This window comes from Genypterus blacodes, unplaced genomic scaffold, assembly GCF_046128005.1.
Source record: "Genypterus blacodes isolate CSIRO-AG114 ecotype Tasmania unplaced genomic scaffold, CSIRO-AGI_Gbla_v1 ptg000214l_1, whole genome shotgun sequence".
NCBI classification, from domain to species: Eukaryota; Metazoa; Chordata; class Actinopteri; order Ophidiiformes; family Ophidiidae; genus Genypterus; species Genypterus blacodes.
The window spans coordinates 1,814,372-1,826,384 of NW_027467013.1; the positions used below are offsets into that span (position 1 = coordinate 1,814,372).

Consider the following 12,013-nt stretch of genomic DNA (forward strand, 5'->3'; position numbering starts at 1 on the left):
GACTTTCAACCTATGATTGCAAAAGTCACCCAAGCAGTCGTCGATCTCCTGCCAGGGGTCGAAACCAAAACCATCTCTAATAAAGAGCAGTCAGTGACATTAAGATATACCTTTGCTTCAGTCTACACACTAGATACCGAATGCAAAAAAGAATATTCTGGTGCTCTCTTCTCATGGAACAAAAATTTTAAATTGCAGTACTAACAACCGATGACCTGTTATGGTAATGGTAATAGTCTATAATAAGTATACATTCACAAGAGAGCAGCAAATGAATGCTCAGTGTTAAATCCATCATATTCTTGGAAGGCACTCAGCAGTAAAACAATAATTCTAATTACACTTAATGCTTTCCCCGATTTTAGATGAGGGTCATTAAAGAGAAATATCCGAAAACCTTGTGAAATGTAGAATTTTAAGTTAGTGATGCTGTTCATCGTGTGTGGCTGTCAAATTATTGACTTTTAGCAGGAGCGCTTCTGGAAAAACAGAACCCCTATTGTTAATCATGTCTCATGTTCTCAGGTGGAAGCTGTATACTTGTGTGTAAAAGCGTCCTTTAATGCTGTAGGACCCCAATAGTCCTGCCCTACATTCATATTCATATACAGTATGAAGTATGCACTCAGCATTATTCATATTCAGATGTGTTTCTAGTTCACTCAGCCAGTAGAATCTGTGTTTACGTCCCTCTCCCTTGGTTGTTCTGTGCCACAGACTTTAATTGGAGCTTTTCACAGAAACGCTGCTGTCACTCAGCAGCACACCGGTCTGGGTTTCTCTCCCCGAGCCCAGGATTTGATTATCCTTTGTTGCTTCTGACAAGCCATCATTTACTTCTATCATCCCGCTCGTTCTACTCTGCGCTCAGACAGACACAAGTACTGTTAAATATGTGCCTGATATCTGCAGGGATCTGCTCGAATAAACGCAACCTTGGACGTCTTTGCCAATTGTCTCTAACCTTTACAACAAATTTTACACCAGCTTTGGTTTGACTTTACATCTAAGGTTATACAGTGCAGAGAGCATCGCCTCAACTAATAAACCTTTCCACGTATTGAACATTAGAGACCATCTTTGTCTTGAGTTTCCGTAATTAATTTTGCAGTTGATGATTTTACAACTTTACCCTCTGACATGCTCCATTACCTCCATGGTTACCGTGGTCGTCACATATCTGTCATGCACACTGTAAAACACTCAATTACTTTTAATCATGTGACAGGGCACACGCTGGTGGAAAACCTTGTAGAAATATACGGTCTAGGATTGAAATGAAAGAGGAGATGGACAAAACAGCACAATAGTATCTGCTACTATTTGGGATTAAGTGTATTTAACCAAGACCACATAGAAATATGAAATCTGTCTCAGCTCATTAACTATCAAATACGTCGGAAGCACAAACAGATGAAGCAGCAAGGTGACCCTTACTCAGGGAGCTCATCAGCGTCCTCTCTGACAGATATACCCTTATCATTTACAGCCTGCGGGGAATAGAATAATGTTCACCTGTGCAGGTTCCTTAGCACAATGAAAACAGTTACATAATGGCTGTGATACCCTTGTGCCGCCAGTCCCTGATGTCAAACGTAGTGATAGCAGCAGATTATTATTCGATCCTCACACCGAGTCACTAAATCTCCCGGTTGATCGAAAAGATTGTCCAGTGTGTGCTAACAAGTGTTAACTCAGATATGTTCGACCTGAAGCAAGCCTGCGCTGTGTTTTCAAGTGTTTGGTCATGCAGATGTGTTCCGAAGAGGACTGCCGATGATTCTTGCAAGATATACTGTGTGCCGGCGAATCCTGTGGGCTGGGAATACATAACTGCATGCATCTGTAAAATATCATAATGACAAAAATGCCTACTGCATGTCTGAGAGCCTGTATGGATTTCATAAGCCGTTATACTACCCAAGGACAATACACTGGCAGCAGCTTGTGACATATTCAAATGAAAAAGCACAACAGGAAAAAACCAAATCGAGAACTTTGAATCGTCAAAACCTCTAAGATGAATCTGTCTCATTTCTGTGTCCGTCACCGTGCATCACTCTTACTGTCGCTGATGGCTCACACACACACACACACACACACACACACACACACACACACACATACACACACACACACACACACACACACACACACACACACACACACACACACACACACACACACACACACACACACACACACACACACACACACACACACACACAGGTGAATCACATTTCCCTATTTAGAAAAGTAATTCGTAGGGGAGGAAATAATTCACAGCACCTGTCCCTGTGATTTTGTCTGCTGGCTGCATTGATGAGAAAATATATTTGAGATAAATGACATGTTAACAGAATCATTTCATGGCTCAACACATTTACTGTGATTGATACAGGAACCGGTACAGCAGAGGTTCTGACTCATACCAGGGCCAGATATCAATTTTGATTTGAAAAGGGGACAGAGGAATATCCGTTCATGATATGTGTGTAAATCTACTTAAACATGTATGCCATTCTCCCCCTTAGTCCTTAAAGTAAAGGTGGTGAAATAAACTGGGTAAAATGGGATAAATCGGCAAAAATGCATGTTTTTTTCACATTTCTATTGTATTCTGTTCTCCCACACATAAATGCGACACCGCTGCTGTATCTACTCTATTTGAAAAGGAGGTGAGAATAACCTTATTTAAGATCCTTTGAATTGGTAACATCCATTTTACCAAGGAATCTCCATCTCAGCCTTCTCCCCATCTTGTAATTGTTGTGATCTATTTTCCTGTTCTGATTGAATTTGTGGTGACGGTGTCTCCCATAATTCCTCTCCAGACGAGGCACGCATGTTACTCCTTTGGCTTGGTGGGGAGGAGATAACATTGTGATGGGGAGGTGGTGACAGCCTCATCTCAATGTGAATGGAGCTAATCGCCGATGCAAATTGCAATCAGAAGGGCGCATCTTTATCTAACTGGGAGATAATTGCGTGATTGTGCCGATAACAAAAGGTCAACTGCACCAAAGCCTCAGACGATCATCAGACATAAACCATCTCCAGCAGAGAGCATTTTCAGACCAAATCAGAGAATTAATTTCAATACTACCATATTTTGGATGATGCAGATTCCAATTTCTGATTATTCAGCAGATGTTGCCTTCAGATGGGAACCATGAAATGCATATTCAATGCATTTCATGAATATTGGAAAGAAGACACTGATCCTTATATACATTTGATTTCAGAATTTTAAAATAAACTGCATTGATATATTGAATGAATATTTCTTTTCCTCTTCACTGCCTCCATGTTGCCATTGTCAAATTCACATTGTTATTGTCCTGACAGAATGAATATCAGTGCAGAGCATGAGTGTCCCTGTGCGAGCTGCCTCCATCTGTGTAGTAGGAGCGCCCTCCAGTGGTCTTACCGAGGGATCTTGAAGAGGGCTTTAACTGGATGCATCTCTGATAGTGGGGGGTCTCCGTCTGCCAGCTCGATGGCTGTGATGCCAAGAGACCAAACATCACAGCGGGCATCGTACGAGTAGTCGTACTGCTGTTCACAAGCTATGACCTGAAGCCACAGAGAGCAGAATGAGAACACGGTGACCATCTGAACAACTCTGTCAGCCTGAAAGCTACTCTGAGAATCCAGATTATACCAAAGTACAACATAAGTGAATCTAGCACTTGTTTACAGAGCCTGCCAATTTCGCCTGTCCTGGAAATAAATCAAAACTAAATTAAAGATAAATGTCCCTTGCTTGTTATGGCACTCTTACATACTGAATATCTGTCAGCCTCACAGACAGTTCCATTCCCTGAACATGGAGAGGCAGGTCAGCTCTCTTCTCCACAGTCAATAATTATTACTGACACTACATTTTACTGCCGAGTTTATTCTAATTGCCCCAGAGGTCCTTTCCTAACAGCCCAATCACTACACCTCATTTCTGCCACAGAGTAAGGCTGGGGGGCCACGGACTCGCAGCTATTAACCTTGAGGCGACCTCAAGCGCCTGGCCCATGGAGAGGAATACACAATGACACCGGAGAGAGTCACAGAGTCTCTATCTCTCCCTGTAACACACTCACAGATTTCTGACTTTGCTGGTTTTCAGTAAGCACGTTATTGTGAGTTAAATTAAGGTGTTGCTGACCTCAGGAGCCATCCAGAACGGAGTCCCAACTGATGTGTTTCTCCTCAAACGTGCACTTGTCAACTGAGCTGAGACACCTTAAAAAAAACAGAAAACAAATCAAATTCAAAGTCTATTTATAAAAGCTAATCTCACAGTGTTTATGAATGTGAATGAAAATCAAATTTATAACACAGACAACGTGTCGGAATTAATCTGTAAATTCTGCTGTATAATTTAGTGTGGCAACCTGCCAAGCAGCAATAACAGAGGGCCGTAATCATTTCAAATTATGTAGGACAGATTTTTATCAGCATGAGTCCACTTCATCTCTGCGACACAGAGGACATAAACATGCCTGGGGGTGGCTCAAAGTCATTTGCCATAACAGCTTTCTTTTAATATGCAAAGGATCAAATAATGCAATTTAAATGAGCAATAATAGCCTTGGGTTAAGGCTCCGCTCCATGAAATAAAAATATGTTATGGTGAGCATGGGACTTAAGTGTGCGGCCCTTTCAATGATTTATCCCCAGTTTGTGTTCCTCTTTTTTTTTAACAAACACACACTTCCCATTCATCAGTCAACATCCAAAATGAGTCATTTATCTAAAAAACACACTTTGGAGAAAAGACAATGGTGATCATTGGGGACATTGATGCATGATTCTCTCTCTGCAGCCCATAAACCTCCTCAATTGCGAACAAAGCTTGTTACCAAAGTCAACCAGTTTGACTCCTCCCTCGTTTGTCAGGAGGATGTTGTTGCCCTTGACGTCACGATGGATAATCCGATTGTTGTGTAAATGCTGGAGACCCTGGTAAATCAGAAGACAGGAAACACAATGTTCCCACCATTAGTCATGTATGAGCAGTATGTTTATTAGAATACAAACTGGCAAAGCCCCAACCGTACTGCATGGAAGAACCCCTCCAGACATTCACGAGGAAATCCATTACGCCTGCTACATCACGCCTGCCTAAACAAGTCCTTAGCGCACACTGTGCATGTTCACATCCCACCTACTCCCTGCCATTTAGCCACGTTGCAGAGGGCCACCTTACCAAGAGGGCGCTGTACAAGATGTATGCGATAACGGGCTCCTGCAGACGCTGGCCCCGCATGAGCAGGCCTTTGATGAGCTCTGTGACGGAGCCGCCATTGCACAGCTGGCGACGGAGAGAGAGGGCGACAGAGACACAGAGAGAGAAAGAGAGAGAGAAACAACAGTGACTCCTCCATCACTCACAGCACTAGATCATGATTCACGTAGAGAGAGAGAGAGAGAGCCCACACACAGTGTCGGTACATCCACATGGGGTTTGCTGTGACAAAGTAAGATCTATCTTAATATGCAATGTTTTACACTTAGTTAGTGGTTTGGCTCATATGTACAAACGTGTGTGTAAATTGTGCTTCTGTTGAAAACCCCTGTATGATCAGAGTTATGAGTTCTTTATCATTGTACTGTTCTGTTAAAACATTCATTGTATTCTATATTGCATAGCAGCCTACTTGTTGCCTATATAGATATTTTCTATGATACATAATACTACTCTACTACTCTATTAGCTCAAACAGTGATACGTGTACCAGCTGTAGCACTTATAGTCGCAATATGTAGTTGCCTCGCTCCCACTAAGAAAACAGACTGTCTAGTTGAATGTGTGTAGCGTTCATACAGTTATAATGAATAAGCGTTAAGATGTTGATGTTTTTCTTATGGATAATTGACTTATTTATATTTGTGCTTTTTGCTGGCATTGTTTCCGCGTCTGACTTTATGTCAAACTCATTATGGACCTTTAATAACAACAGGAAGTGTGACCCTGACCCTGACAGTAGACGTTAGGATGAGCTCACCTCCAGCACCAGCCAAAGCTGCCCGCCTGATAAGTTGTCCGTCTTGTAGAACATTCCATAATACTTGACCACGTTCGGATGGTTGGACAGGGACCTCAGGATGTTGTATTCTGCCTCTATCTCCTCATCCACGTCCTATCAGAGATATCGGAAAACAAATAAAAAAAATGCATCACAGATTGGTTTCACTCAGACTGAGAAAAAGCTCCAGTTCATCCCAAACATTGAATAAGACTGATTGTTTAATTTTAAAGGCAATTCATAATAAAAGACAGCAGAAAAGCTAATAAGAAAGCTCAAATTAGAAGCTGGGCTGGGGCTGTAAACTTGATAAAAGGAGCTGAGGAAGAGGTTTTCTATCAAAGTAAATCTCAGAGGGAAGGAAGAGCAACAGTCAGGGAGTGAAAATTTCTCTTCCTGGATGTCTGAGTGATAGTGTCAGCAGTCTAATCAGGGAGAGGGATGGGAGAGGAGGCAGCTTCATCTTCCCGGCCATCAGGGGGGCGTCACGCTGCCAGGACGGGGATTGTTCCATTGACACAATCACAAGTACGCCTCAGACCAAGTCTCACTGGCACTCAACCAAAAAGCAGGATCTACACATTGTCCTTATCGCACACACAGACCAATGAATGGAAAATCAGAAAGGATACAGTCAATGCAGGAGCGAGGCTTTCTTCTGAGAGCGCGTGAGACTTAACATGACAGGAAGTAAATGAGTAGGACCAGACGTTGATGTATATTGTCACGAGAACGTACGACGGGGGGGGGGGGGGGGGGGGTACTGGCAACTTACTCTGTTTGAGTGGTGGGAATGCTGTGACAAGACCCAGAGCAGAGAAGACAAACAAAATCGTTTTAATCTGTTTTTGTCTTTGCAGTCAAGAGAGCAAGTGTCAAAAAAACCAAATGGTTCCGCGCCAATATTCACAACAAATACCTACAGCTGGGAGAGGGGGAGGCACACACACTCTGACTTACGTTGATGGGGTCCAGCACCTTCACCGCGGCCTGACTCCCGTCCTTCTTGTTGGTCACTCGGTACACTTTGCCATAGGTCCCTTTCCCGATGGTTTCCACTATGTCCCAGTTGCTTGATGGATCCCCCAGGTTCTCAAGTCCAATCATGCTGGACTTGCAGGTGTAGAGTCCATACAGGGACCTCCTACGGGATAAACACAATCCCCGATCAATACATCGGCGGATATTCAGCCTTCACACAAAACGTTAATCCTTTCTAACGCTTGATAGTTTGTCCCACGATCTGAAAGCCTCATGTGATGTTACACTGTTACAAAAAGGCAGCAGAACACGGTGATACATTGCCTCCTGGTTTAATATCGCAGCCTGACGTGTTACTGTATCTGTGCAGGTATGCAACAGAAGAGTGCATTTGTTCCCAAAGGACAAACGTTCAGCTGAGTGGATTGATCATATACGCCAAGGGAGCCATTTAAGGGGTTTAAAGCGGGAGAAATGGGAAGTAAAATCAAAGCAGATGGCTGTAGGTGGAGACAGCAGCACTCTACTTACATGTCGAGCGTTATTTTCTTCTCACTCATCAGGGCTGGGGAAAAATTACAACTAAAGAGCCTCAAGTGATCATGATAAAACAACACCAACGGCAAACTGGAAAGGCTTTCCCAAGAGGACGGCTAAACGAGTGGCTTTTCTCACAGAGACACTGAGTTAGATCTGTCCACAGGGAGCGTCCCTGCCCACTAAGCAGGGCAATCTGCTCAAGATCAATTGGATTGTACAGGGATTAGGTTGATGAGTGCAGGCGTAAAGTGAGCGGCGAATGATGACCTGAGGGGAGCCGGAGATGTTGACATTTTAAAACGCAAGCTTAAAACCTACACAGTGTACACTTCAGGCAACTTGTACATGCATTTTTTTCTACATCCTTATTTCTTATTTTCCTATTATTTTCCTATTTTTCTGTCTGCTATTTTATTTTTGTAATTAATTTACTGACTCATTCAATGTTTTTACCAAATTAAACTTCTTATTTCCCAGGCTTTTATTGAATTGGCCTATTATTTTCATTATATTCCCTGATTTCTTCCAATTTCTTTTAATTAATTCTATCCATTATTCATGTCTTCATTATTCTTAACCAAAATGAAATTACTTGCCACATTTCATTAATTTTAGGTTGGTTTATTTTATTAAATATTTTCTACTCCTGCACTTTGAGGGAAATGTGCTACACAAACAGAACTTGACTGACTGAACGATTGATTGATTGACTGATCGATATAACTTGTCGCCAGCCTATGCAAGACCAAGATGCATCTCATGAAGAACTAATGACCAGCAATGAAGCCATCAATCATGTGTAGGTCTACCAGTGATGTCACCGTGATCAAACTCACCTAAGATCAACCATCCAAAGCACAAAGTGTCAAAACAACCGAGAGCTGTAGTTTGAAAAATCGGATGGTTTGGGGAAATGATGATTCTGCGGCGGGATACATGCATCCCACTTTTGGAATGTGACATATCTCCCTAATAAACATGATAGAGTGGAATGTTTGTGTATAATCTCACAGCTGCCCCGCTTGTCATAAATGTGTTATGCATCACAGAGGCCGTGTGACCCTGAGGGGTGAGGGGGAAAGTCATTTAGGAGAGAGTTAGGCAGACTGATGGGAGATACATGAATGATGTTTAACCGCGGATGGGCTGAGGGAACTCGCACGTGCGGAGAGATTTATGAAATGTTGTACATGTAGGGTTGAGCGATGTCATCAGAGTAGATACGAGATGGATATACAGCTATTCTATGGAGACTTTCACGCGTGCGGCGCCAAGATACAACTGATATCCTTCACTGTGTCCTTCAACAGGCAGCACGCCGTATCAGAAGTTATAAATGCACATTTATAACTGTGTGTTGGTGTGACACACTGTTAAATAAGGATTATGAAATTGTACATGAGGTTGACTGGAAATGACAATCAATTAAAATTCTGTTACTGAAGCAAATAAGTCACAGATAAAGCAGGTTTCATTAAGGATTTGATTAATGCCAAGCTTAATTATTATTGTTTTGTTTTAATAAAGAATTAGCTGTTTGTTGCAAAGAGCCCAGCTCATCATACATGAACATGCACATGATGCATTACTCTTACATGTGGGCGTAACACGCTCAGACACACACAGCAGCTTTTTATCTACGATGACACAAGCATAAAAGACACAAACTATACAACACACAACCTCAGAAACAAAGGTTTACACCACAAAATGGAGCTGAAGATGGATCACCGCACACTTCTTATCAGTTATCAGCCACACAACCCTCTCATTCCACAATACTGATCTCAATAATAAAGCAAAAACTAGACCATTTTTCCACATTTTCATCTTTCATTCTTAATTTGAGGCGATCACAGAGCCAATAATCTCACATCCCAGCCAGCAACTCCATCAACGTCCACCATTACATGCATTTACACGTTGTTACCCATCATTATTCATCCCTCAGCATATTTTAAAACATGACTGAAGCGAGGAAGTCCTTACATACCTGTTTCCCACTGCTGATATTTTGCCTAACCGTCCCTGAAAGTGTTTGCGTGTCTCTTGATTACACCAAAACGCCCCAGGCAAAATCATGCAAATGTGTGTGAATGAATAATTCAGGAGTAATCTGCAACTTGATCGTGTTTTAAATATTCAGGCGGCAGATGTATCCACTCATAATGGTGGCTGATATGAAGCGTCTCAGGTTGCACACAGGTCACCAGGAAGTGGGTGATGGTTGCTAAGTCACATGACGTGTGTGGGTGTCCCCTCTGTAAATAACACACACACACACACACACACACACACACACACACACACACACACACACACACACACACACACACACACACACACACACACACACACACACACACACAGAGAGGTAACTTTTGATGTCTCAGTCTCTGCTGTGTTGTTAAGATGTTGTCCGAGGCACGACTGCACGTTATCATGAAACTCATTGTAAACACAGCTCAGAGTAAAACTGCATTCCGCCGATGTGTCTCACTGTGCAAGCTTATAACTTAGCCTGTGGAGGAGTCCAAACATAAGCAACATGCTGAGTGACACCAGTTAAAAACAAGGCGTTGTTCCACATGAGAAGCCACAACACGAGCTATTAGGTTGCCATGAAGTCAAAACCCCGGGGAGTGAAAGAGCGCAAGTGGAAAGGAACATCAGTGTAACGTATTTCCTTATGGACACATATAAACACCAATTGCTGCCCGACGCGTTCGCCTTATCAAACACCCAAAGGCTGCAGTTTTAAATGGAGAGGAGATAACAGCGTTACTGCCATAGAAACAGGACACCGCCGCGGCCAGATAGCAACGCTCAGGTTTCCCCTTTGTCTGCCAAAAAAAAAAGGCATGATCTGTTTGGTGCTCAAGATGCTTGACAGAGCCGGTCTGAGAACATACAGGAGACGGATGGACACAGAACAAAGAAGTTTCCGAGGAGGCATCAGTGTTGCTCAAAAACTGGCCCCGAAACAATGAAACTACACAAGCGGAGTCCACACCGCTAGTAAATAAACACTTCCAATATCATATCATACAACAGATGATACACAAGACCTTCTACAGCTTTCTGTGGAGAATCTGGCTTTCTTTAACGAATCGCTCCATGCGTTTGGAAGTCAGTTTTGTAGACAAATACAATTAATAACAATAAAATATGGACATGATTACATGCTGCCTATATTGCTAATAAATATTAAATATCATCCTTTATGATCAAAGACATATGTCACTCTTTCTGCAGTCTTCGTCACCAGCAGCAACAGTGCAAAGCAAAAGTGAGTAATCCCTGTGTTTTCTTCAATCTCAAACACACACACACCCACACACACACACACTATCCCAGCCTCTGTGTTAAGCCTTACGTGAACTCTGGTGTGTAAACCCTATGGTAAGTCTGTGGAGGAAAAATAACTCTAATCTCTTTATGTGGGGATACGGAGGAGCTTAGCAGTGAACCACCATGAGCCTGGAGCCAAAGCCTGAAGCATCTCGCCTTTGCTGACTAACCAAACCTTTCTTCAGACTTTAAAGCCCCAAATTTGACCAATAAACAAGATCGATCAATAACCTCATCCCCAACGTCTCATACACAGATCTACTCTAAGTGACAAAGAGCCCCATACACACAGCTTTGATGGAAAGTATTAGAAATCAACTTGAATGTATTTTTAATGCAGTTCATTTATATTCATAAATGAATTAACCACTATTAACCACAGTCACTATTAATGAGCCCCTCATTACCTGTTGATATCTAGTTAAGATAATGAGGTAGAGTTACCATTTTGTTAGGTACACCTACATAATCTATTCCAATACATCCAAGTCAGGTCTACATTCATTTATGAAGAGAGAGTAGTTGTGGTTTTGTTAAACTGGACAGTAGAATCTAACACAAAGGCCCTGCACACGTTTGTACCTAATAATGTGGTCACTGCAACGACCACAGCAGAGCCAGCAGGATAAGATGGATGTAAACATGTCACCTACACACACATTAAGGTGAGTCAACAGGTCTCCTACCTTAACTTCGACGCCTCCATGCTTTCATCTCCAGCGTCTACAAAATAGGGAATAGAGACATCAGTTCATTCTTTGCCACGGAGCCTCGTTCAGCTAACTTCAGCACAGCATAGCGTCCATAGCAACATATGAGAAGTGATTTCCTGTTTCCTAGTTAAGGCTTTGAATTATTAACAGTAAGCTGACAGACACTTTAGCTGTGAAGCATCCGCTCTTCAACTGAGCAAACAGGCTGTGATGTGGGAGCTATAACTGCCCATTATCACTTTATAGAAGTTGAAATGGTCTATTCATCAGTCTGATAAGAGGCTGTATGTGTGTGTGTGTGCTTACCTGAGCTGTGAGCCATCGAGGAAATGCTCAGTGATGCTTGTTGCTGCTCAGCCTGCAACAGCAACATCGCAGCTGAATCTCAGTGTTGTGCCCCGG

General features: G+C 42.5%; 1 protein-coding gene across 1 annotated transcript in view; it reads right to left on the bottom strand.

Moving 5' to 3' along the window:
- Window positions 1–11,984, bottom strand: part of myo3b (myosin IIIB) — a 54,631-nt gene extending 42,647 nt beyond the window's left edge. The window contains exons 1-8 of the mRNA XM_076169937.1: window positions 11,918–11,984; window positions 11,585–11,621; window positions 6,987–7,170; window positions 6,006–6,140; window positions 5,207–5,311; window positions 4,860–4,959; window positions 4,163–4,239; window positions 3,431–3,576 (exon numbers count right to left, since the gene is read on the bottom strand). Of these exons, the coding sequence (XP_076026052.1) occupies window positions 3,431–3,576; window positions 4,163–4,239; window positions 4,860–4,959; window positions 5,207–5,311; window positions 6,006–6,140; window positions 6,987–7,170; window positions 11,585–11,621; window positions 11,918–11,984 (851 nt within the window). The remainder of the gene's footprint in view (window positions 1–3,430; window positions 3,577–4,162; window positions 4,240–4,859; window positions 4,960–5,206; window positions 5,312–6,005; window positions 6,141–6,986; window positions 7,171–11,584; window positions 11,622–11,917) is intronic.
- Window positions 11,985–12,013: the final 29 nt, after the last annotated feature.